Source organism: Podospora pseudoanserina, chromosome 1, assembly GCF_035222485.1.
Source record: "Podospora pseudoanserina strain CBS 124.78 chromosome 1, whole genome shotgun sequence".
Classification (NCBI taxonomy): domain Eukaryota; kingdom Fungi; phylum Ascomycota; class Sordariomycetes; order Sordariales; family Podosporaceae; genus Podospora; species Podospora pseudoanserina.
The window spans coordinates 97,987-120,171 of NC_085920.1; the positions used below are offsets into that span (position 1 = coordinate 97,987).

At 53.2% G+C, this 22,185-nt stretch overlaps 10 protein-coding genes across 10 annotated transcripts; 8 read left to right on the forward strand and 2 right to left on the reverse strand.

The window, feature by feature from the left end:
* Nucleotides 1-129: 129 nt before the first annotated feature.
* Nucleotides 130-2,213, forward strand: QC764_100660 (uncharacterized protein). The gene is made up of 2 exons (XM_062941287.1): nt 130-285; nt 391-2,213. Exons 1-2 carry the CDS (start codon nt 174-176, stop codon nt 1,845-1,847), a joined length of 1,569 nt encoding a protein of 522 aa, XP_062804070.1. The 5' UTR covers nt 130-173; the 3' UTR covers nt 1,848-2,213.
* QC764_100650 (uncharacterized protein) lies at nt 1,890-3,778 on the reverse strand. Its single transcript, XM_062941286.1, has 3 exons — nt 3,365-3,778; nt 2,911-3,306; nt 1,890-2,853 (listed from the first exon to the last, which is right to left on the reverse strand). Exons 1-3 carry the CDS (start codon nt 3,524-3,526, stop codon nt 2,215-2,217), a joined length of 1,197 nt encoding a protein of 398 aa, XP_062804071.1. The 5' UTR covers nt 3,527-3,778; the 3' UTR covers nt 1,890-2,214.
* Nucleotides 3,766-5,993, forward strand: QC764_100640 (uncharacterized protein). The gene is made up of 3 exons (XM_062941285.1): nt 3,766-4,504; nt 4,567-4,708; nt 4,760-5,993. The coding sequence occupies exons 1-3, from the start codon at nt 4,129-4,131 to the stop codon at nt 5,457-5,459; spliced, it is 1,218 nt and encodes a 405-aa protein (XP_062804072.1). The 5' UTR covers nt 3,766-4,128; the 3' UTR covers nt 5,460-5,993.
* A 1,112-nt stretch (nt 5,994-7,105) lies between these two features.
* QC764_100630 (uncharacterized protein) lies at nt 7,106-9,262 on the forward strand (the record flags this gene model as incomplete). Its single annotated transcript, XM_062941284.1, has 4 exons — nt 7,106-7,716; nt 7,768-8,008; nt 8,073-8,141; nt 8,202-9,262. Exons 1-4 carry the CDS (start codon nt 7,252-7,254, stop codon nt 9,260-9,262), a joined length of 1,836 nt encoding a protein of 611 aa, XP_062804073.1. The 5' UTR covers nt 7,106-7,251.
* A 1,453-nt stretch (nt 9,263-10,715) lies between these two features.
* QC764_100620 (uncharacterized protein) lies at nt 10,716-13,430 on the forward strand (the record flags this gene model as incomplete). Its single annotated transcript, XM_062941283.1, has 1 exon — nt 10,716-13,430. The coding sequence occupies one exon, from the start codon at nt 10,716-10,718 to the stop codon at nt 13,428-13,430; it is 2,715 nt and encodes a 904-aa protein (XP_062804074.1).
* Nucleotides 13,431-14,783: 1,353 nt separating this feature from the next.
* On the forward strand, nt 14,784-15,653 carry QC764_0000480 (uncharacterized protein; the record flags this gene model as incomplete). The annotated part of the gene is made up of 2 exons (XM_062939678.1): nt 14,784-15,438; nt 15,496-15,653. The coding sequence occupies 2 exons, from the start codon at nt 14,784-14,786 to the stop codon at nt 15,651-15,653; spliced, it is 813 nt and encodes a 270-aa protein (XP_062804075.1).
* On the forward strand, nt 15,654-16,119 carry QC764_0000490 (uncharacterized protein; the record flags this gene model as incomplete). The annotated part of the gene is made up of 2 exons (XM_062939679.1): nt 15,654-15,687; nt 15,746-16,119. 2 exons carry the CDS (start codon nt 15,654-15,656, stop codon nt 16,117-16,119), a joined length of 408 nt encoding a protein of 135 aa, XP_062804076.1.
* Nucleotides 16,120-16,495: 376 nt separating this feature from the next.
* MAE1 (NAD-dependent malic enzyme, mitochondrial) lies at nt 16,496-19,341 on the forward strand. The gene is made up of 4 exons (XM_062941282.1): nt 16,496-17,536; nt 17,592-18,081; nt 18,129-18,372; nt 18,433-19,341. The coding sequence occupies exons 1-4, from the start codon at nt 17,234-17,236 to the stop codon at nt 19,208-19,210; spliced, it is 1,815 nt and encodes a 604-aa protein (XP_062804077.1). The 5' UTR covers nt 16,496-17,233; the 3' UTR covers nt 19,211-19,341.
* Nucleotides 19,342-19,417: 76 nt separating this feature from the next.
* On the forward strand, nt 19,418-20,720 carry RPL23A (60S ribosomal protein L23A). The gene is made up of 5 exons (XM_062941281.1): nt 19,418-19,470; nt 19,533-19,665; nt 19,937-19,984; nt 20,091-20,337; nt 20,409-20,720. Exons 2-5 carry the CDS (start codon nt 19,652-19,654, stop codon nt 20,517-20,519), a joined length of 420 nt encoding a protein of 139 aa, XP_062804078.1. The 5' UTR covers nt 19,418-19,470; nt 19,533-19,651; the 3' UTR covers nt 20,520-20,720.
* Nucleotides 20,721-20,931: 211 nt separating this feature from the next.
* Nucleotides 20,932-22,035, reverse strand: QC764_100600 (uncharacterized protein; the record flags this gene model as incomplete). Its single annotated transcript, XM_062941280.1, has 1 exon — nt 20,932-22,035. The coding sequence occupies one exon, from the start codon at nt 22,033-22,035 to the stop codon at nt 20,932-20,934; it is 1,104 nt and encodes a 367-aa protein (XP_062804079.1).
* Nucleotides 22,036-22,185: the final 150 nt, after the last annotated feature.

Sequence of the window (22,185 nt, forward strand, 5' to 3'; positions counted from 1 at the left end):
GATCCAAAGTATCCCCAATATTCTGACTTCCGGTGTAAGTGTTAGCACTCCACACTTGTGATTGGTCAGACACCTCGTGCCCAGGTGGACCCGCCCACTGCCGTTGACATCTTGATCGCGGGTCGCAGCCAAAACCATCTTCGGCCATCATCAAACAACCCAAACTCGGCAACATGAGCACCTTCGCCTCCAAGCGCAAAGCGCGCGTTATCCAGACCTTTGACGACGATGTAAATGACTTGAGCCCATCAAAATCCAACGGGACGGACGAGCAGAAAGCATCTGGTAAGTACATGCCTGTCTATCGCGACATTCCCTCTGCCAAGCAGCTGAAAGCCTCTTTTGCTGATACCCAAAAGAAGAGCAAGCAAGCTGATGCGCTGCCGCCAGAACCAACTGCCCCCGCGCGCATCAAATTCCGATCGAAACCAGCCAAATCGTCGGCCCTGCGAAAAAGCGTCCATGTCGCCGACGAGGACAGCGGTACCGCTCGCGCGCTGTCAACGGCGACAACCACTGGAGATGACGAGGACGCCGACTCTGGTGCGCCAGTGGTGGTTCGGCCGGCCCTGGGTCGGGCTGGGTCAACAAAAAAAAAGAAACGACCAACGGCAGCGTCACGGCTCTCTTTTGGGGGCGCCGAAGAGGCCGGGGCCGAGGAACCATCAGCAGGCGAGAATCCATTCACGCCCAAAAAGACACTGGGTCAGCGCGCGCTGGAAAACAATGCCCTCCGAAGATCCGCCTCACTCCAAAATCTTGCGGGTACTCTGCCCATGAGGTTTGGCGGCGGCGACGAAGACCGGCCAAAATACAGCAAGGAGTATCTTGAAGAGCTGCAATCCTCCACGCCGGCAACACCTGCAAACGTCCAGATTGTCGACGATGTCGATGCCATGTACCTTGACCCATCTGAGCTTGACGGTGCCCTCGTCGTTCAAGCCACTTCATCCACCGACCTGGTCTCGCAAGGCCCAGCAGTAGCGGCACACGTGCTGAGCGCAGCCGAAATCCGCGAGCGCAAAGACCGACGAGCCCGGTTAGCCCGTGAAGGCGTCGCGGCCGATTTCGTCTCCCTCGACTCCGGCTCCGACTCGGAATTTCCCCAGCAATCCTTCTCCCGGGTGGCCATCCCCTCCCAAAAGAAAAAGAAGTCTGACACGCGATTAATAAGAGAAGACGAAGATCTCGGCGAAGGCTACGATGACTATGTTCAGGACGACCCTTTGGCTTTGGGCAAAAAGGCAGAGCGAGATGCTGCAAGACGGCACCGAGCAGAAATTGCAGAGCTGATCAACGCGGCCGAATCAGACGCCGAGTCGGACGACAGCGAGGCAGAGAGGCGAGCTGCCTACGAAGCCGCGCAGCGGAGAGCAGGAATGGACGGCTTGCACAAACCAGAGGAGGATGAGGAAAACATAGCTGGCGATGCGGTGCCGAGGATGAAATCGCTGCCCAAGCTGAACGAGGTTCTCAAGAGGATGAACGAGATTGTCCAGGGCTTGGAGCATGAGTTCAAGCAGAAGCAGGTCGTCGTTCAGAGTTTGGAAAAGGAAAGGGAGGAGATTGAGAAGCGTGAGAAGGAGGTGCAAGAAATCCTGAACCAGGCGGGGGCAAAATACCAGGCTGTTGCTGGGGCTGCAAACGGCGGCGGTGGTGGTGTATCCCCTGTTGTGCCAGGCGATGTCGCCAAATTGGTGCAGGAGAGCATCAGCGGCAGCGCAGTGGGACAGTCCCCGTTACGTCTTCTCCCTCCAGGCCTGGCAGGAGACATGCCCATGGAACGAGGTCTCGAGAGCTTCGGGACACCCACCCGGAAACCACAGGATGATGAGATGATGGACTAGTACTACAGATACGCTTCCACTTCTGCATATTGAGAAACCAATAATGAAAGACACCGTCGTTGCTTTCTTCCAAAACAAAAACAATACAATAAACAAGTCCTAGGTACATACCAATGCCAACGCCATGTAAACTGCTTCTAAAAAGAAAAAGACCAGTATGATACACTTGAGCCCTCATCGCAGCCAACACTACCAATCCCAACAATACAGTCTCCGCCCTCGTGTCATGTACCCCGTAAAAACCGTGAATAACCGCGCCCAATTGCGCGTATGCAGCAAAAACCCAGTTCCAACACCAGTAAAACATACATCTTCCAACACCCTCCTCAACAACCCCCTAAGCATAAATCTCCCCTTCTTGCATCCATTATTTGGACGCCCCCCTGCTCACACCAGCACCAATGACACCCGGCAGCTGTTCCTGACCGACGCTAAACAGCAGGCCAATGGCAAAAGTAACGGCACCAACAATGGTAATGGTGAAACCAGTGATCAACCAGAATGGCACGCTGACGTCCTTCTTCTGGCACATGTTGCCGCCCCAGTGGACAGTCTTCTTGCCCGAGGTGCCAGGTTCGTCGCCGCGGCGGACGACGGTGGCCATGCACTTGCAGGCAAAGCATGCCCTGGCATCAGACGAGGTGGCGTTGCCGGTGCCAAACTTATTGACACATGTCCCGTGGCCAGAGCAGTCATTGGTGGCCTCCTTACAGGCGTCCAAAGAAAGGAAGCAGGCAGGGATGGCCTTCTTCTGGATGTTGACCTTTGCGGAACGGGTCGGGGTGGAAGGAGCCGGCCAAACAACGGTGCTGTCGGTGATGACCCTTTCTCCAGAGTCACGACGGCGGTTGTTGGTGGGATTGCCGGCAAGGGTGGACCACGAGTTGATCTTGGAGGAACGGGTAAAATCGGGGAGAACTAGGAGGGTCACCTCGAGATCGGAAGCGACCACCAGCTTGTTGATCTGAGGAAGAGAGGCGAGAAGGGCCGAGTAGGTGGAGGAAGCCTGTGGCCATTGATTAGTACATGTCCTAGCACGACGACCGCATTGATGAAACCCTACTTTTTGTAGGTCATAGTTAACCACCGAGGAAACACCACTCCAGCATTCCTCATTGGCAGGGTTGAGGGCGTGGGCCAGGTCGCAAGGCTGGGAAGGAGCGGATCCCAACTGCCGGAAAAGCGTCATGAGATTCTTGTTGGCGGCAGCCGAGGGGGCGTCTGAGACGCGGAACGCAGCAGGATGGCCTGCCTGTGAAAGGGCGTCCTTGAGATCATGGCTCTGCTGGTATGTAACGCCTTCGAGAATGACAACTAGTTGTGGGACATTGGTCTTGTCGGACTGCGAGAAGAGGGGCTCCGGGCCGGTGCCGAATCTCGCGATGTGGCTGACAGCGGTCTCGGTGTCGGTTGAGCTAGGGATATCGCGCAGGTCACTGCCGTATGGTTGTCTCGATGCCTGGAACAGAGTTAGCATGGTCCAGGGAGAGAAGTAATGATGGGTATCAACCACGCACTCTCTGAAGCAATATGTGACGCGCGACCTCCTTGGGGATGCTTGGTGTTTCGCTCGAGCTCTGTTGGTTGGCCGTCAAAATGTAGACATCGGCAGTCTGCTGGCTCGCGGCCGCCGCAAGCCCAGACAGAGCCGCTGCTGTGAGGCCAGCGAGGAGCCTCATGGTAGTGAAACGGGTTGGATAGCGAGTTGGTGTCTTGATGGCAGCGAGTTGAATGCGTGTAGAGTGTTGGATGTTGTCGTTGTTTCTTGCTTGATTGACGTTGGAGCTGTTGTCGACCCCTGCCAGTTACGAATTGCTGGCGCAGCAGTTGGGAGGCGTATGGTCCGTGCGTCAGACGGGCCCCACTTTATGACATGCCGGGGCCGTGATGCGCGCTGCGAACTGCCACTGAGCCTGCCGCCAGACCTCTTCAAGTCTTTAACGTAGTACTCTGTACCCAGCCAGGTCTCGACGACATCGACGACACAGGAGCCGAAACCGGCCAAAATTCAGCATTTCACTAGCAATCTACTCCCAAACTATCTCAGCTTCTAGATTTTACCAGTATTCAGCGGCCTCACGGTTTCAAGTCGCATTTACGGGCTGATTGCGTCGCGCAATCCTCAACTCGCAAGTCGGCAGAACACCAAAGAACAAGCGCAGCGCAACACTCCGAACGTCGCCGACCGACCGGCTGGCTACCTGGTAGTCTTGCTTGCGGCCTTTCGACTCTACCGTGTCTTTTCAGGCCGCCAGTGGGGCGTGCCACCATCCGCGACATCATGTCGCGCCTCTTCAGGCCGTCTTCGGTGCTCCGGTTCCCCAAGGTCTTGACCAAAGTACCAACCGGCCAAGTGATCAAAATCGAAAGAGTACGGCTCAGGCACAGGAGGCGGCTCCGGCTTGTTACCTTTGCCATCAAGACAGTCCTTATCTACCAATTCTTTGAGATATGCGTGGCGGGCCCGCTTGTGAAGGTGCTGGAAAACCAGGAGTTGATGGAAAGCATGCCGGAAGAAGAAGAGGCTGTCGACATATTCATTCCGTTTCCCTTGACAACGGAGCGACACGAACCGCAGCCATACTCTGGGAAAGATCCGGAATGGAGGGAGTTTGTGCGGCTATCCAAAGACAAGGAGAGGTTGGACCAAATCAGGAGTAAGTGGCAAATCACGTTGCATCATTTACCGGCCCTCGTTTCCTGACTATTGTTTGCTTAGGGGACACTGTTCAAATGGTCTGTGATGCCGCTGAAAAGAACCCCGCCTTAACATGGAAGGTTGGGAAAGATATGAAAGTGAGGAGGTACTGGATGGATATTGATTTCCCATACAGGGCACCGCCTGTGTACACGCGCAAAGGGTATGGTACCTTGTCTCGAACCGCCAAGAGTTGACCACTGACTCTCAGCAGCCTGTTGATTACGGACGAAGTGATCGCCATTGCGGAGACAGAGGTTGAGTCGGCGACAGTGAAACTTCTGGAGCGCGTCCTATGGCCAAAGCCCATGGCGTTGTCGACCTGGGCGCTTGGAAAGGCACTCGTTGGCCGTCAGTTCTCTTCGGTTGCGCAATTCTTTGGGTTTGAAGGTGACAGTTCAACCCACCCTCCAGACCGTCCTGTCAGCGCAGGACCTTTGCCGCTCCCAACAAATCACAGCTCTGACGTTCAAAAGGCTTTGGAGCGTATCCGGGCACAAGCAACAAAACGGCCGGAAGACGTCAACGATCCTAGGTCGATCTCACCAACCCCCAACACACCACCTGGCCCATCCAGGGATAAGCCTATCAGCATTCCCAATAGACCGCCGGCCGAACACAATGGCAACCCAGAAAAGTTTGTCGGTCAAGAAAAGGTCCAGTCTCTGGTTGGCCTGAAGCCTTGGGAGGAGTTTATGAAGACGTACACCAAGGTGTGGAAGCCGATTCGACCTGATCCACCTCGCGGTTGCTTCGCCGTCTCAGGTCTTGTCGAGATCGAGACGTCAAGGGGGTACCTGGTGATTGACGTCTTGTCGTGGTACAATCCAAAGACGAGATCCCATGATCGCAAGTCCATGTGGATGTCGGTGAGAAGGATGCAGTATAAACAACAGGCGCCGATGCGTCCCTGATCAAGTCATGAATGCGGTTTGGTTGTTTGGCTTTCGGGGCGGCAGTGTAGGAAACACATATCAGAGTTGCATTGGAAGGGCGTTTATTGATTTTGCATTCTGAGAGAAGCGGTTGATAACGTCAGTGTGACTTTTGTTGGAAAGGGTGACAAACTGCATCTCTTTTTTCTCCAACATCATGATGCGTTGATCAGCGTGTATGAGATTGTCTGTAGATGAAGCATTTGGTGGCATGGGCGGAAGGACTTACAAAATGGGAAGCGGAAATAGATACCAGAGGCGTTGATTTACATACAAGGAAATCGTTTCGTTTGACTGGAAGCCGTCGGGAGTGCCTGTGAGACTCCGGCTGGCCGTTCGGCGAGAGGGTGGGGCCGGCTTGGCACGAATATATTGACTTGCAAGACAAGCGGTGCTGGCTTGCTAGTTCAAGGACAAATATTTTCTGGCCCTTTAGCGGCCCACCTATGTTGGCAGAGAGGTAGAACCAAATTTAAGAATCAGTTACGGATCGATGACTGAATTAGGCTTTAACAGTGTCTCAAGAGGCTTCCAACATGCAGACACCTGCAATGATGCATGAACATGACCTGATCGACAATGCTATGCCGGCGGTAGGCGCACACAGGTGACATCATATTCTGATGATAGCCTCAAGGGTTTCTGGTTTATAAAACAGGCTATAACATTCAAACCGAACTCGAGCCCACCTAGTTGGCACCACCAACTTCGGACGATGAGAATACAAAACAGTTGGACACTGACTTCCTAGCTGGCTTCCAGATTACTCTATTACCCCATTGATGTATTTCAAGCACATGGAGTTCGGCCAAATTGGCGGGGGGAAGGGGGGACAGAATAAGCTTTGACTGGGGCCAGGCACATCTGCTTTGGCGTGGTCAGGCACCTGAGGTACTAGGTGCAGGCTGCAGGTGTTACTCCAGCCCGAGCGGCTCATCCGTCCGTTCGTGCTGTTTTATTTCACCCATACCGTACTAATTTCTTGTACTATGTATCAGCGAAGGCTGCTTCGCTGTTCAGGCCAGGTACGGCGTCAGTCAGAATCTGCTGAATCATCAGCGAGTCCACGATGCCCTCTCTTTCACTTTGGCTTGCGTACGCAAAAATCTGATTCACCAATCAAACAACTCTGGTGCAATACGTGCCATGACAACCAACCTCTAGCATGCAGTCACCGGGCAGACTGGTTCATCGCTCAAGACGACTTGGCGCATTCCAGCTATGGATCGACATCCACCTAGCTTCCCGAGGCTGGTGAACGGGGGCCAACTCGGTCAAGTCCGAGTGCACGTCTGTTAATCCATGCTTAGCTGCGCAGCAGGCCCTTCCGCTTCATTCTCGGCATCTGATGTACCCCTCGGGAGGTAGCCTCTAGACTGCCAGTGGCCCATCCCTCAAGGGTGACATTTTGGATCCAAGCTTGGTCGTTAGCGTCCATGTCGAATGATACGGCTGGTTTGAAGGATCCTCATGGAGCGAGTGCTTTCGGCCGTGAACTGTCGCACAGGAAACCTCTACGTTGACAGACAAAAAAGCACGGTTGTTGAGCCAGCCACCGTCTTCTCGTGCTCCCGCTTCATCTAGAAGCGTGTCCTATCCGTCAAGTTGAGCACTTCGACTGGGTACTGGATATCAAGCAAGGCAGACACACTTCTATGCGATTCAACCTACCAGCTCTCGAAAACTACTGGTTTACTGTTCTCTACTTACCGAGTGCTGCACTTCATTACAGCATCAACAGGAGCAGGGGATCCCGAGAGGTATCTAGGATATGGAAGCTCCGCCCAGTCCCAAAAGACCCCCGAGTGCCATTCCTTCCGATTCCGATAGCCGAAAAGAGCTTGGGAGAGCGGTAAGTGCCGACACGTCGAAAGCCACCAGGTTACAAACCGAACAAGTCCCTACTTTACGAGCCTCGAACGAGTCCACGCGAAAAATTAAGACAAATACAAGAGTCACCATTCCGCCTGCCTATGGAGCCTCGCATAACTCACCAATTGGCAACACTCAAGAAAAGAAGAGCGTGGATTATTCAGCCAGTCAAGCCGTCGAAATTGCTCTGTCAGAGGCAGGTTGCGACGAGCCGGTCTCAGAGAAGACGGATTCACAGCAGGAGTTATACCACGCATTTTCGAGGCGGGAGAAGCGGCTTATGGTATGGATAGTATCATTTGCCGGGCTGTTCTCTCCACTTTCAAGCAATATTTACTTCCCTGCGCTGGGTGCCATATCTTCAGTGGGTTCTCTCCTTGAATATTCTTGTTCCGTTTCTGATCATGAAGTATAGCACGTACAAACCGAAATCGCCATGATATCGCTCACTGTGACTGTGTACATGGCAGTTCAGGGGGTGGCGCCTTCTTTTTGGGGACCTTTGAGCGACACGCGTGGACGCAGAATCACCTTTATCTGCACTTTTGGCGTGTACCTCATCGCAAACCTCGGGTTGGCATTCAGCGACGACTTTGCCTCATTGATGGCTTTTCGAGCAATCCAAGCTGCTGGCAGTGCCGCGACCATCTCCGTTGGTGTGTTTTGCCAAGACCCAGCCCCTTTTTTACCCCTGAATTCCACGCTAATAACCAGAAACAGGTGCTGGAGTGATTGGCGATATCACAACAGCAAAGGAACGCGGCGGATATATGGGTAGTTTTGGAGGAAGTGAGTCTTGCATCGCGGGTTTCTATCCTTGTCCTTTCTAACTTTGATCCTTGTGCATAGTTCGAATGCTCGGCCAGTCAATTGGGCCAGTGATTGGCGGTATTATCACCGAGTTCTTTGGATTTCACGCCATCTTTTGGTTTCTTGTCGTCCTTGGTTTCATAAGTCTCGTGATTATTGTGCTCTTCCTCCCGGAAACCCTTCGTCACATTGCTGGAAATGGCACTATCCCACTGCGCGGCATCCATCGTCCAGTTGTCACTCGCCATATCAGCAAACACTGGAAGCGTCCAGATGCAGTATCCAGTGAGGAGGGCAACATCACGAATTTGACGCCCAAGTTTACTCTGGGCTCGATATTATCGCCACTGCGGTTCCTTTTTGAAAAGGACGTGTTTGTCACGCTATTGTTTGGGGCTTTTGTGTACACGATTTGGAGTGTGGTGACTTCGTCGACAACCGCCCTGTTTCAGCCTCGGTATCAACTCTCCAATTTGAAAGTGGGCCTCATATTCTTACCGAACGGCGCGGCTTGTGTCAGCGGATCATACTTTGCTGGCAAGATTCTTGATCGCGATTATCGGCACGTCGAGTCAGCGTACCGTGCTTCCAACGGGATCCCGCTCGAGACTCCTCTCAACAGAAAGCATTTGTCGGACCTTCCACTTTCCCGTGCTCGACTTCGGTCCTTCTGGTATCTCATCGTCTTGTTCGTGTTTGCCGTTGCGGGGTATGGCTACTCGCTTTCTTCCCCCTTGCTAGCCTCGAGACCGGGTATAGCCCTACCATTGGTTTTGCAGTTCGTCATTGCAATCACAGCAACGGCCATCTTTACCCAAAACAGTGCACTGATGGTGGACTTGTATCCCGGGGCCAGCGCCAGCGCCACCGCTGTCAACAATCTCGTTCGGTGCTCGTTGGGCGCTGTGGGAGTGGCAGGGGTGCAGTTTATCATTGACAAGATTGGGGTCGAGGCCGCGTTTCTGATCTTTGCTATCGTAACAATTGCTCTCACGCCTTTGATGTGTCTACAGTGGAAATATGGCGAGGTCTGGAGAGCTGAGAGGATAGCGAGGCTTGCCCGGAGGGAGCAGAAACAAGTAACCGGGGCGCAGGTGTGAGGGATGACTGTGATTTTGTGCCTCGAGGGTTGTGGGAAGCGTGGGTTGGGACAAAAGTTTTAGGCTGTCACGTTTTCGGGGTTTGCATGTTCTTTTCTCTTTCTTCCTTTCTTCCGGAAGGCCGTGTGGTTTATGATAAGTACAGTTTTTGCCGGCTGCTACATGTAGAGATGGGATAGAATAAGACTTCGTAAGACGAACTGGCCACACGAACATGACACACATATTATTCCAAATTTGACGCCACAATCATGGATATAGTCTGTTCAAGATACCCGATCACTGAGGTCTTGAATACCCACAGAGATCGTAGTGATTTATGCATAGTGTTGTTGGCTATTGAGGAAATGTAAATGCCTGCAAAGTTCATCAAGAGCATTATGGATTTGCTGAAATAGGTAGGTACCTACCTAGGGCAGAGTTGTCAAGCACCGTTATACGATAACTGCAAGATCTATACATGATCGTAATCCCGTGTTCTGCATTAAAAAGGATCAAGTGCATCTCGAAATAACCACAAACATATTGAATCCGAATTTGGACCTGATTGAGTAACACAATGCCCTTCTGATCCAGCATTTGGTCCGAACATCCTGTAGAGAGCGTGCCATGCCGGTAATGACAAAGAGCTCAGACACACCGTAGGCCGTTACTGTCTAACCACAGAACCCGACACAGCCTTCTGCCCCGTACACATCACCACGTCCGCCAGAAAACCAGCATTCGACGCAACAGGCATGTTAGGAGTTGATTTGTGGAACCTCGATAGAAAGGTCATCAAACCCTCTTTGATTACATTCCGCCTTTAAGCGTTGCGATGACAAAGAGTGTTTAGGTCCGTCTGTAGTTGGACTCGACTCCCGCATCCAGTGAGCCAACAAAGCGACGGTCCATTCTTTGATAATCACCTCACCTACCACCAACAATGAAGCACCGACTCTGCAGACCAAAACGGAAACCTTGTGTTTTTTTTTGCTAGTGACAACACCCGGTGGTGGTGAATAGGTTTACACGAGTGCATATTGGAGCATAGTGTCCTCACTCTGAACCAGTACAAGTGAAGGCAGTGGAAAACACTGTCAGAATGGGAGAATTGGAGGAATCCACTCGGTTCTTTCAAAATATAAAGTCAATTCACCCAGTAGCTACCTTTGAAACAATGGGGGAGCAACCAGATATGAGGAGTGGTGTCAGGGACGCTCTTCTGTCCCGCTCTTTTGGCCACTTCTGCTCGAGAACAATAAGCTCTGTTCTTATTTCTCTTTATCTCAAGTGAAGACAAGAAGATGCCGAGTCCTATAACATTGGTTGGGACCGTTTTGAGGTCATGGATTGCAAGGGGTCTATCTCGACACCTTTCCTCGACTGCTGCCACCGTTCCAGCAGCAGAAGATGGTCCAGTGTGGCCTCAAGGAATAAGACAACATAACATTGACTAAAGCCAACCACCAAGATGTCCACTCCTCGACGACCAACTGCGAGGACACGGGACACACTTGTGACCAACCCTCCTGTGCCTCCCCCCCCTGAGCTTGTCCAGGATGAGCCGTACGTCCCATCAAGGCTTAGATCAAACAAGGTACTGAGGGGGCTTTTCAACGCCTTCATCTTGGCCCTCTGTGGCTATGGTGTTCACCAGTTTGCGACCTTGTACTCGGAATACGACTACTGGCTATACTGGTTCATTGTACTGGCAACCTGGCGCTACGTCCGTTTCATTCTCAACTGCATTGGTTGGGTTCTGTATAAGCCAGCCCCCGTTCCCAAGAACCCCACGTACACCCCCAACCGACATGTCACGGTCATCCTGCCCACCATCGACCCTACAGGCGTTGACTTTCAGGAATGCATCAGCACCTGCGCCCAAAACGAGCCTGCTCAGATCATTGTCATCACGGCCGGTGACGAGCTGCTTGTCAAGACAGAGAAGGCAGTCGAGAAGTACATCAAGCTTTATCCCAAGACCAATTTCATCGTGGACCGTGCCCTGATTGCCAGCAAGAGAGCTCAAGTTGCTGTGGCGGTGCCGCTGGTCTCAACCGCCATCACCGTCATGCTCGACGACCACGTCTTCTGGAAGAAGGATTTCCTCAAGGCGCTCCTAGCGCCGTTTGAGGATCCAGAGATTGGCTTGGTGGGAACAAACAAGAGAGTCCGCCGGTTGCCGAACCTGTCGGTTTGGCGGCGTTTCTGGAACATGCTGGGGGCGACCTATCTTTACCGCCACAACTTCGAGGTCAGATCGGCCAACTACTGGGACGGGGGCGCCTTTGTCATTTCTGCGCGTACCTGTGCTCTGCGCACCCGTATCGTCCAGGACCCCGAGTACCTGGCCGGCTACGTCGACGAGCGATTCTTCTTTGGGCTCTGTGGGCCTCTCAACCCGGACGATGACAACTACAACACCAGATTTGCCGTGCGCAAGGGCTGGCGCATCAAGTTCCAATACACCGACGACGCCGAAATTGAGACAACTGTTGGCGTGGCCGATCCCGTCCACAAGAAGTTCCTGGGGCAGTGCACGCGCTGGGCCCGCACCACCTGGAGGTCAAACCCTTGCTCTCTCTTCACTGATGGCAGCGTTTGGGCATTTCAGCCCTACTGCGTCTATGCCGTCTACCTCACCTCCTTCACAAACTTTGCTTTGTTTACCGATGCCGCCCTCGTTGCCCTCTACAACTGGAGCAAGCAAGCCACCAGTCAAGGCATATGGGCCTTGGTTATTTGGATACTTTTTGTCAAGTTTGTCAAGGTCTTTGAGTACTACAAGCGTCACCCCAATGACTGGTGGACTTTCCCATTCTATGTCGCTTTTGCCTATTACCACAGCCTCATCAAGCTCTGGGCGCTGTGGACGTTTTGGGACCACGCCTGGACTGGGCGCAACCTCGGAGCCATCAAAACCCAGGCCAACCCAGCCGGGACAGAAGCGGGAGCCACAGCTGGACCGGCGGCAGTGGCCGCGCGACTGCAGCGTAGCATGTCCGTCAGTAGTATGACTAGCAGTCTTGCGCAAGAGAAGGAAGGTCTGCGCAGCGGCACCGCTTGGATATCAAACCTGGGAAGTACGGCCCGGCTTCACAAGAGCCAAACGATCTTTGGTGGGAGCCAGGTCGGTCTGCTTGACAATCTCAAGATTGTAGGCAGTCACATGGAGAAGTCCCGTGATGCCCAAGTTAGGATTCTTGGTCAACAAGATATTGTCTTCAATGAGGTGCAAAGACTGATTGCGGAGGCCGACTCCATCGAGAAGCAATATGAAACGATGAACGACAACGAGACGAGAAATCAGGAAGCCTTGATCCGTCTTCGCGGCCAGATGCTCCGATTGGAGCAGAGGCACGGAGAGCTCATCCGTATCGCCGGCCTGACCGCCACGCCGCCCGCACTCACTCCAGCAGCTGCCAAGACCTTCAAGGTGGCAAGTCGGCACCACACAGGGGGTGGCAGAGCCTCACCACCTACAGAAAATCCTGAAAGCATCGAGAGACCATTCTTTTTAAATGGGGTGAGGGGAGTGCGCTTCAGTAGGTCTACTGTCGGCGGGACCAGTGACGACGGCTTTGGTCCTGGCAGGACAGGTGCTGACGGCTCCGGGAGTAACGAGTCCACTCCACGTCCGATCGTTCCCGACAATTTCAAGGACAGCTTCCCACCGGATACTAAGAAGAGTACTGGGGACACCGACTCACTTATCGCGAATTTGAACATTCCCACTATTGGTACACAACACTTTGTGCCTCCCTCTGCGAAAAAGGGAGGACAGCCCGCCGCCGCCAAGGGCTTTTTCCCCCCAACTCAGGCCGAAAAGCCGATCGAAGAATTCTCCCCCGTCCCGCAGCCAAGAAACTCACCTTCAGGTTTCACCCCGAAGTCAGACCTCGAAAGCACCACCCCCGGAGAAGATCCCGCCGCCACGGATAGCAAGAAGAGCTCGGGTTCGGACTCGACCCGCTCGCCGGCACAGACGCCGACCCGCCCGCCAGGCGGTAGAAGAGTTTCCAAAGAGAAGAACAAAAGTGTCAGTACCCCTCCAAAACAAGAAGAAGCCGCTCCCCCTAACAAGCCCAGAACACCTGAGAGCAACCCGTTGTTGAAAGAGGAGCTCGAGCAGCAGAACCATGAGGATTCTATGAGAAGGTTTTATAAGATGCTTGGCGAGAGCTAGGGGAGATATGGTTGGGCTGGGAATCGAAAGGATAGGGAATCGGATGGGTTGGGAATCGGATGGGTTGGGAATCGGACGGGTGGGGAATTGGCTGGGTTGGGAATCGGATGCGTATATGGATATGGGAATGGGACAAGGAAAAGGAATGGCAAAATAAAAGAAAATGGAAAAGGAAAGATGGCAAAGCCCCACGGCGGCAAAGAAGGGAAAGGGGGTCGCTTCTTGGGATTCAGGGTTTTACACGGTTAAACTTGGCGTTGGGGTGGGTTTGGCACGAGCTCAATATTCTTTGGGCTTTATCAGTGTAGCATTTCAATTGAAAGGGTTAGCGCAAGACGTGCTCACTGGATGCATTTACAGCGACGTCACGAGCAGCCAATAACAAAGACTGAAAGGAGTTGGTTGCTATGAAATGCCATTCTCCACATTCGCCACGGGATCCACAAAAGGGGTCGATAGGGGTGTAAACAATACCATTTCCCTTCGAGTAGCGGACACGTCCACAAAACAAAACATTTTATACAAAATAGTCATTGAGAAAGATGTTGACCTTAATAAGGCGTGAAGAAGTCGGGCAACAGGCAGACCAACAAAATCACTCTCCAAGCGGTAACACCCAAGTCTTATTTACCTCGTGCTTTTGTATGGCCCCCAAAGTCAGACAAGCCTGCTCTGCGAAATTTGTCCTTTTGGCTGTCTGCATGCACGACAGAAAAAGATCCATTATAGGAAGGAGGACACACTTATGCTGGGTTTGAAAGGGGCGTATACGGGTTGGTCATCTGGGCTTGGGGGCGGCAATGTACATTTATAGGGCTGGAAACAGAACCAAAGAAGCTCCTTAGGTACTCTGGGCGTCCTAGATTGTAGGTGGTTTGCTCGGATGGTTTGGGGCCAATTGCATCGACGCTCAGCCGTCAGACAGGCAACAGGAGCTGAAAACGAACCAATCAGTGGCTTGCGTCGGTGAGCCATCACTACCCTACACGCCGTAACCAATGTAGTATAGGTACCACAGGCACTGCCGATAATGCGCTAACACGGCACCTCCCGGATCACCACAACGCCGATCACCAGGCTGGCGGGCTTCAAAAAACACACGCCGCAGTAATTCTGTTGCACTGTGCCGCGAATATCCAAGTAATCCACCACCCTACCGTACCTACCGTATCTCAGCAATGCGGGATGATGTTGGGAAAGGTTGGCATTGAACAGTGCCATGGGCGCTGCGAAAGAGCGGGCCGAACTACTTGATCACCTCTATTAAAACACCCATAGCCGGAACTGGATGCCATATCCTCCTGACTTCTGTGCTGGTCTTGTTGACGTTTGGATCCTCCTCACGCTCTCACAATGGAGCCCTCCGCCATCCATGGCCGGGATGTGGTGGGAAATATGGTGGCCCCTTCCATCCCCTACAACACCCTGATGGTAAGTGTCCCCCAAAATAAGCTCCCCAGCGCCATGAACGACTCCTCAACCGCCTCTAGGGATTCATCTGGTCCGGCACATGCCTGTCGCTCGTCACCATCCTTCGTCTTGCTTTCCGCATCAAACTCCTCCGTCGCCTCCTTCGTTTTCTACCTAGGCTCGACAATTCTCTGGGCCGTCTTAGCACGCACTCTCTATGTCGTCGCCCAGGGTTGGAACACGACCCCTACAAACCCAGCCGCCATCGTCGAGCTCTTCAACAACGCCGGCACTCTTCTCCATGCCATCCTCGCAACCTACTGGCTCACCTGGACCTCGCTATGGCTGGTCAAGATTGCCTTTATGGTATTCTTCTACCTTCTGGGCAGACACGCTCCTCTCCAGCGCTACCTCTGGTGGACGGTACTTGTCTGCATCGTGGCGGCCTACTGCGTGACGGTCGGGCTGACAACAGATGACTGTCTAACAGCCAGTGGTATCGACATTGCACAAAAGTGCATCGGCGAAGCAAAATTCAACCGGCAGTACTTTACCTCTCGCGTCCACTTGGCAACGGATATCTCGACAGACCTCCTCAGTCAGTTCCATGTCCCGCCGTTTTGCCAGACAGTCAACTGACATGTCCGATATCTAGTCGTCATCGTATCGGGCAATATCGTCTGGCGGGTCTCTATTCCATGGAAAAAGAAGCTGTTGCTGATGGGCATCTGCTGCTTGACCATCGCCATGGTTGTCGTGGCCATCGTCCGCGCCGAGGCAGGCTATTCTGGAACCTCTCCCGACGTATCATAGATGATTCTGTGCAACTCCCTCGAGATGACATTGGGTACGTTATGCTGAACTCCTCCGATCCCTTAAGAGCAAATCATGCTGATGAAGAGCAGCCATCTTGGTTGCCTGCGCCGCGTCTTTCCGCAGTCTTTACTCCCACATCAAGCACACCAAGCAGCAAGACACCCTGAAGCTTCGACATCGAGACAACTGGTCCCGAGATAGAGGCCTCAAGTCGAACGCCAACGCGACCGATATTATGGTCACAACAGAAGTCAGGCTTTGGGAGCACCAAACCCTCGACGATTTGACCCACAGCGAGGAAGCATTGTGGCCCCGGCCGCAACACCATGGACCGGAACATGTCCACATGGATGGTACAGCACATCCAAACCCCCCACAAGAGTTCAGTGGACCGACAATCACTTATCCCGCTCTTGCTGCACAACCTGGGTATAGTGTAGCTGCGTATAGTGTTCAGAAGTGATGATATTGACGGCGTGAATGTTATGTATGACAGATCTCACCGGACATGGCAGTGAAGGAAGAGAAGTCGGGCCTAAGCCATGAATGGGAAGACTCCTCGCAGACTTTCTCTGCAATTTGTGCTCCGGGATATTGACACGTTCACGTAATGCGTGAATCGGTGACTCGGCCACTGCAAGAACTTGGTCCATGAAGCCAGGAATAACGACAGACGCTGGTGAACTCCGGTGCCGTCGAAAGCCTGGTGTTAAGCCTATCAGCCAGGTCGGGCCGACGCCAGCTGCGTGTTCGGACCCGGAGAGCCGGGATGGCCCGTGCCCAAGACCCCACGAACCTCCAAAACCAGACAAAAATTTTTCGCGTCTCCAGAATTTTTACATCAAACAAACCACCGAGTTATTTGCTGTCGTATGAACGCACGCAATGCTGCTCGTGTCACACTCCGCGCTGCTGTCTTGCCGATTAAAACAATGAGCAGAGACAATATTTTGCAGCAACGGAAGTATCTCACAGGTAGGATATTTTTTCTCACATTCTTTTGCCCATGCAGCAACCGTTCCCAGCCGCTCAAGATCTCTCCGGATTTCTTACCAGTGAGATCTCCCTCTGGGGAGGCCTTCGCTTCTCAGTACGTCTTGTACTCGGGTCTTTGAAGGGGCTGTGCCATGTTGGACGGGTCACTGGCGGCAGGCTCTCGGGTCTGTCGCGGGTGATGATCTCTGCTGCAAGAATAGAACCCTCATGGGCCATCATAGTCCGCGTCTCTGCCGTTTATCGGACTTTTACAGAGAGGAGGCTCCAAGCGACCCGACATTCTTGACTTGATCCTATCTCATCGTGAATGGCTGAGTGTGAGAGTCTCTTCCAGCGCTTTTCGATTCTGTAGGCGTGGTCCATCGGTGTTGTGATTTGCGCCGTTGCGGGGTGCTTTGCTGGTGGAACGAGATTAGCCAGCACCATTTGGCCAACTACGTCATCGTCAACTGGCGATGCCATGCACTGAGCAACCGCTCTCTTCTCACCACTGAGTACTCGTAAAAAAGACAACTGTGGCTACTAGGCTGTCTGTAGCTCCGTATCTCGCAAATTGTTCATCCCATCAGCATCCACCCACAATGGGATCCCAAGGCAAGCCGTCGTCCAAATTTGAGAGTCTTCCCTTGTCAACAAGCGGGCCGCTAGAATGCGCGCTCAAGGGCACCGTCCTACTCACCCATCCATACTTCAACAAGGGCTCAGCCTTCACCCACGAAGAGCGTCGAGACTTTGAACTTGCTGGGCTCCTGCCCCCAAGCATCCAAACGCTGGAGCAGCAGGTCCAACGGGCGTATGAACAGTACAGCGCGCATCCTGATGATCTTTCCAAGAACACATTTTTGACCTCGATGAAGGAACAAAATGAGGTGCTCTACTTTAGGGTGAGATATACCAGCAGTCGCAAAAGACATGCAGATAACTGAGACATGCATGCAGCTGCTCCACGATCACCTGCCCGAGATGTTCAGCGTAGTATACACGCCCACAGAAGGTGACGCCATCCAGAACTACTCGCGTATTTTTCGGCGTCCAGACGGAGTGTTTCTCAACATCAACGATGCCGACCGTGTTCACCATGATCTTTCGCTTTGGGGCACCCCAGATGACATTGACTACATTGTCGTCACGGACGGGGAGGAGATTCTGGGAATTGGGGATCAGGGTTGCGGTGGCATTCTGATCTCAATCGCAAAGCTTGCACTCACGACACTCTGTGCTGGTGTCCATCCTAACCGTGTCCTACCCGTGGTCCTGGATTGCGGGACGAACAACCAGGATCTGCTGGATGATCCATTGTATCTTGGACTCCGGCACAAGCGAGTGACGGGCAAGCGTTATGACGACTTTGTTGATACATTTGTCAAGTCGGCACGGGAGCTGTATCCGAAGGCTTACATCCATTTTGAAGATTTTGGGTTTGACAATGGTGAGTTTGCCTTGTCATATTGATGGCATTGGTCTGACGGGCAACAGCACGGAGACTACTCGAAAAGTACCGCCCGGAGATTCCTTGCTTCAACGATGACGTCCAAGGTACCGGCTGTGTAACACTTGCCGCCATCCTTTCCGGTCTGCATGTCACGAAGCAGAACCTAGAAGATCTTCGCATGGTGGTATTCGGCGCTGGAACGGCGGGCGTTGGCATCGCTGATCAGGTCCGTGACGCCATCGCTACAGAACGAGGCATCAGTAAGGAAGACGCAGCAAAGCAGATCTGGTTCGTTAACCCTGAATACCCGTTTTATGCATGCGATGGAGGAGGTGCTGACACTACCAGGCTGATTGACAAACAAGGGCTACTGACTACCGGAGTGGAATCACTGTCAAAGACTCAGAAGCCCTTTGCAAGGTCTGAAGATGAGTGGAGTGGAAAGGACAGAGATCTGTTGGCCGTGGTCAGAGAAGTCAAGCCAAACGCGCTGATCGGAACATCCACAGTCCCCAAAGCGTTTACGGAGGAGATCGTGCGCGAGATGGCCTCACATGTCGAGCGCCCCATCATCCTTCCGTTGTCGAATCCGACGCGCCTACACGAAGCTATCCCTGCTAATTTGCTAAAATGGACAGACGGAAAAGCTCTGGTAGCAACTGGAAGCCCGTTCAAACCTATTAAAGGACCATGGGGTCAAGACGGACAAGAGGTTGAGATCGAGGTTGCCGAGTGCAACAACAGTGTCGTGTTTCCAGGCATTGGTCTCGGGTCTGTCCTGTGTCGCGCTCGGCTTGTTACAGACAAAATGCTGGTCGCAGCGGTGGGAGGGGTGGCAGAGCTGAGCCCGGCTCTGAAGGACGATATTGCGCCATTGTTGCCCGGTGTTGAGGTCGTGAGGGATGTCAGTGCAAGAGTGGCCCGCAAGGTGATTCAGGCAGCTCTGGAGGAGGGTGTTGCAACAGAACAGGGTATTCCAGAGAATGAGGACGATCTTGACGAGTGGATCAAGGAGCAAATGTGGAAGCCCGTGTATCGACCGCTCAAATTTGTGGAAAAGGAGGGAGCTACAAGAGAGGCAAAGGGTGAGATGAGGGTTGTTGGAAGTCTGGCAACACGCGACTGATGGCTGCACTGAACGGTCGCTTATCTCGGGAAATGTAGGACTACGGTAAGAGTCACGATTAAGCCCCTAGAAGAGAGAATCACCTAGATATAAAGAAGCTTGACCATAGGCAGCTTGCCCTTCACTTGGTGAATAAGAGCCGATTCACTGGCATCTCGACTGTGTGGAATCAATGTTGAGCGTGAGTGCTGCAAAGGGCAGCTGCGGGGCATTGCAGATGGCCCCACTTCACCTGCCAAGCAGAGCAGACGAGTGCCAGGGTTAGGGGTCCTATCGGTTTATCCACCCAAAAAAAACACGTGACGGGCTCACAAATCGGTAGGGTTTTCGGTCCACACCAAAAATTATCGCGAAAGGCCTGTCTAATTCCAGTCCCGCCTTGTGTCCTCGAAATCTCGACTCCCCAACGACAAGTCGCATTTCCGCAACCAGACCTTCGCAATGGCCAAACTATCGTGAGTACTGTCCTCGCCATCGCCATTTGTGTAATTTTCGCCCACGAATCACTCGAATCGCATGCCTCGCCGCCAAAGTTGGATCTGGAACTTGCTGGGAGGAGGGGAAAGTTGTGGGGGGAAGTTGGCAAGCAGCTTGCGAAAAAGAGCTGGGGAATGATGTGCAGGACAGCAACTTTGGCGATCGGCGGCTGCGATTCGAGATGATATGATGGCTTCAAGCAAGAGCAAAATCACTTCGTTCAAAGATCTTGGCTGACAGTGCAACCAGCCGCGGTGCCCCTGGTGGCAAGCTTAAGATGACCCTCGGTCTTCCCGTGTATGTTCGATATCCTGAACCGACGACTTCGACCGACGTTTCTCCAACGCGATCGCAAATGCCGAACGGAACGAAAGAAGGAATATGGGCGCTGACAGGGAAATAGTGGTGCCATCATGAACTGCGCCGACAACTCTGGTGCTCGCAACCTTTACATCATCTCCGTCAAGGGTATCGGTGCCCGTCTCAACAGACTGCCCGCTGGTGGTGTTGGTGACATGGTCATGGCCACCGTCAAGAAGGGAAAGCCCGAGCTCCGCAAGAAAGTTCACCCCGCCGTCATCGTCCGCCAGGCCAAGCCCTGGAAGCGCTTCGATGGTGTCTTCCTCTATTTCGAGGACAACGCTGGTGTCGTACGTATCCCCGATCCATAACACAGGGCTGAGTGGAGGACTTGAAAGGAGAGAGGCTAACAATGCCATAGATCGTCAACCCCAAGGGTGAGATGAAGGGCTCTGCCATCACCGGCCCCGTCGGTAAGGAGGCTGCCGAGCTCTGGCCCCGCATTGCCAGCAACTCCGGTGTTGTCATGTAAAGGGTTTATTTGGGCGAAGTTGATTTTGGGCATTGCGGAATTTCGACGAACACAAGATTCTGGAACCTGGGAACTTGCGGATCCCCCTCCCCCCCGAAGACGGCGGAGGACAGGAATCCGTGACACAAAAGGCCATAAAAGGCTTGGGCTGGATCGGGAAGGCTTTGCATTTCTGGTGAGGCGTGCTAGGGAGTCATACCACAACTGCATGATACAGGTCAATTCAGAATCAGTTCTCGATTCCATTTGCGGGACGGCGCATCTTTTCGGGGATACTCGGGTTCTTTATACATTTTTTTTTCTACTGATATGCTGCAGTTGATGCTGTGTTATATGCTTTTTCGTCGTTTCATTGTGTTTGTCACTTCAACACCGACCCATCTCGATTTATTTACATTCGTCCGTCCATCGATCACGTCCTCAACCACTGGAGCAAGGCGGCATGGAACCGATCAGGTGCCTGGATCTGTGGCGCGTGTCCCAGGTCTTCAAACTCGACCAGCGTGCAATTGGGTATCCTGTTGGCTGTTTCCTTTCCAATAAGCTCATACCTTCCCAACTTCTCCTTCACATCAGGAGGCGACCACTGTTTCCCGATGGCCGTTGTGTCCTTGGTCCCAACCATCAACAGTGTCTTTGATCGGACACGAGGGAACTCGTAAAAGACCGGCTGGGTCAGCACCATGTCCACCACCCTCGCCTGACCCTCGACAAAGTTTTGGGCTTCAGTGCCAGCGTAGATCTGAGCCAACATCATCGCCCACACATTGTACTCGGGCGCCCAAACCCCGAGGTAGTAGGTGCTCTGCTCGTACCCCTTTATTGACATGTAGTTTGACGTCTGTTCCGTCTTGAGAGTGATAGAAAGATCAGGGTATGGTACCCCGAGTTCGAGGTACGGCTCTAGCCCGATGGGATTGACGAGAACAAGGCTGGAGACTAGGTCTGGGTAGAGAAGGGAGAAGCGGGTGGCTAGCATGCCGCCCAGGGAGTGGCCTACCACTGTTATGCCATTGTTGCTGGGGTCTGTCAGGTCCAGGGCTGACAAGAGGGAATAGGTGTTGAGGGTTAGTTGGTGGAGGGAGTACTGGTAGAGGGTGCCGGGCTTGGAGGACTTGCAGAAGCCGATTTGGTCGGGGATGATGACGCGGTACCCGGCCTTTTGGAGGGTCGCGGCGGTGGTGGACCAGGTGATGGAGCAAAAGTTTTTGCCGTGGAGTAAGAGGGCGATTTTGGGCTTGGGGTTGGGCTTTGTGCGGGTGTGACGGACGTGTTGTGGCTTGGTGGTTGCGGTAGGGGCGACGATGGGGGGAAGGTCGATGAAGGCCATCTCTAGGGGCAGACCCTGAGAGCCGAAATGGAAGAGTTGGAAGGGGTGGGGGTATGTGAAGTTGGAACCATTGAGGTCGGTTGGGAAGGGGCCATTGTCGATGGTCGTGTTGTTGGTCGCCGTCTTGCTTTGGCTCGCGATGGCTGCTACGGCTGATACTGCCAAGATGAGGGCGAGGAACAACATCTTCACTTTCGGAGTTGCGCGAGACAACTGCACAGTGGTAGAGCCCAAGTTGGAGATCACTGTTTCCCCAAGGTGACTTTGTTGCGGTGACCTTCCAGGGTGGTATTTTGTTGGTAGTCGTGATCAGCCTGGCACACCAGATCATCGCTG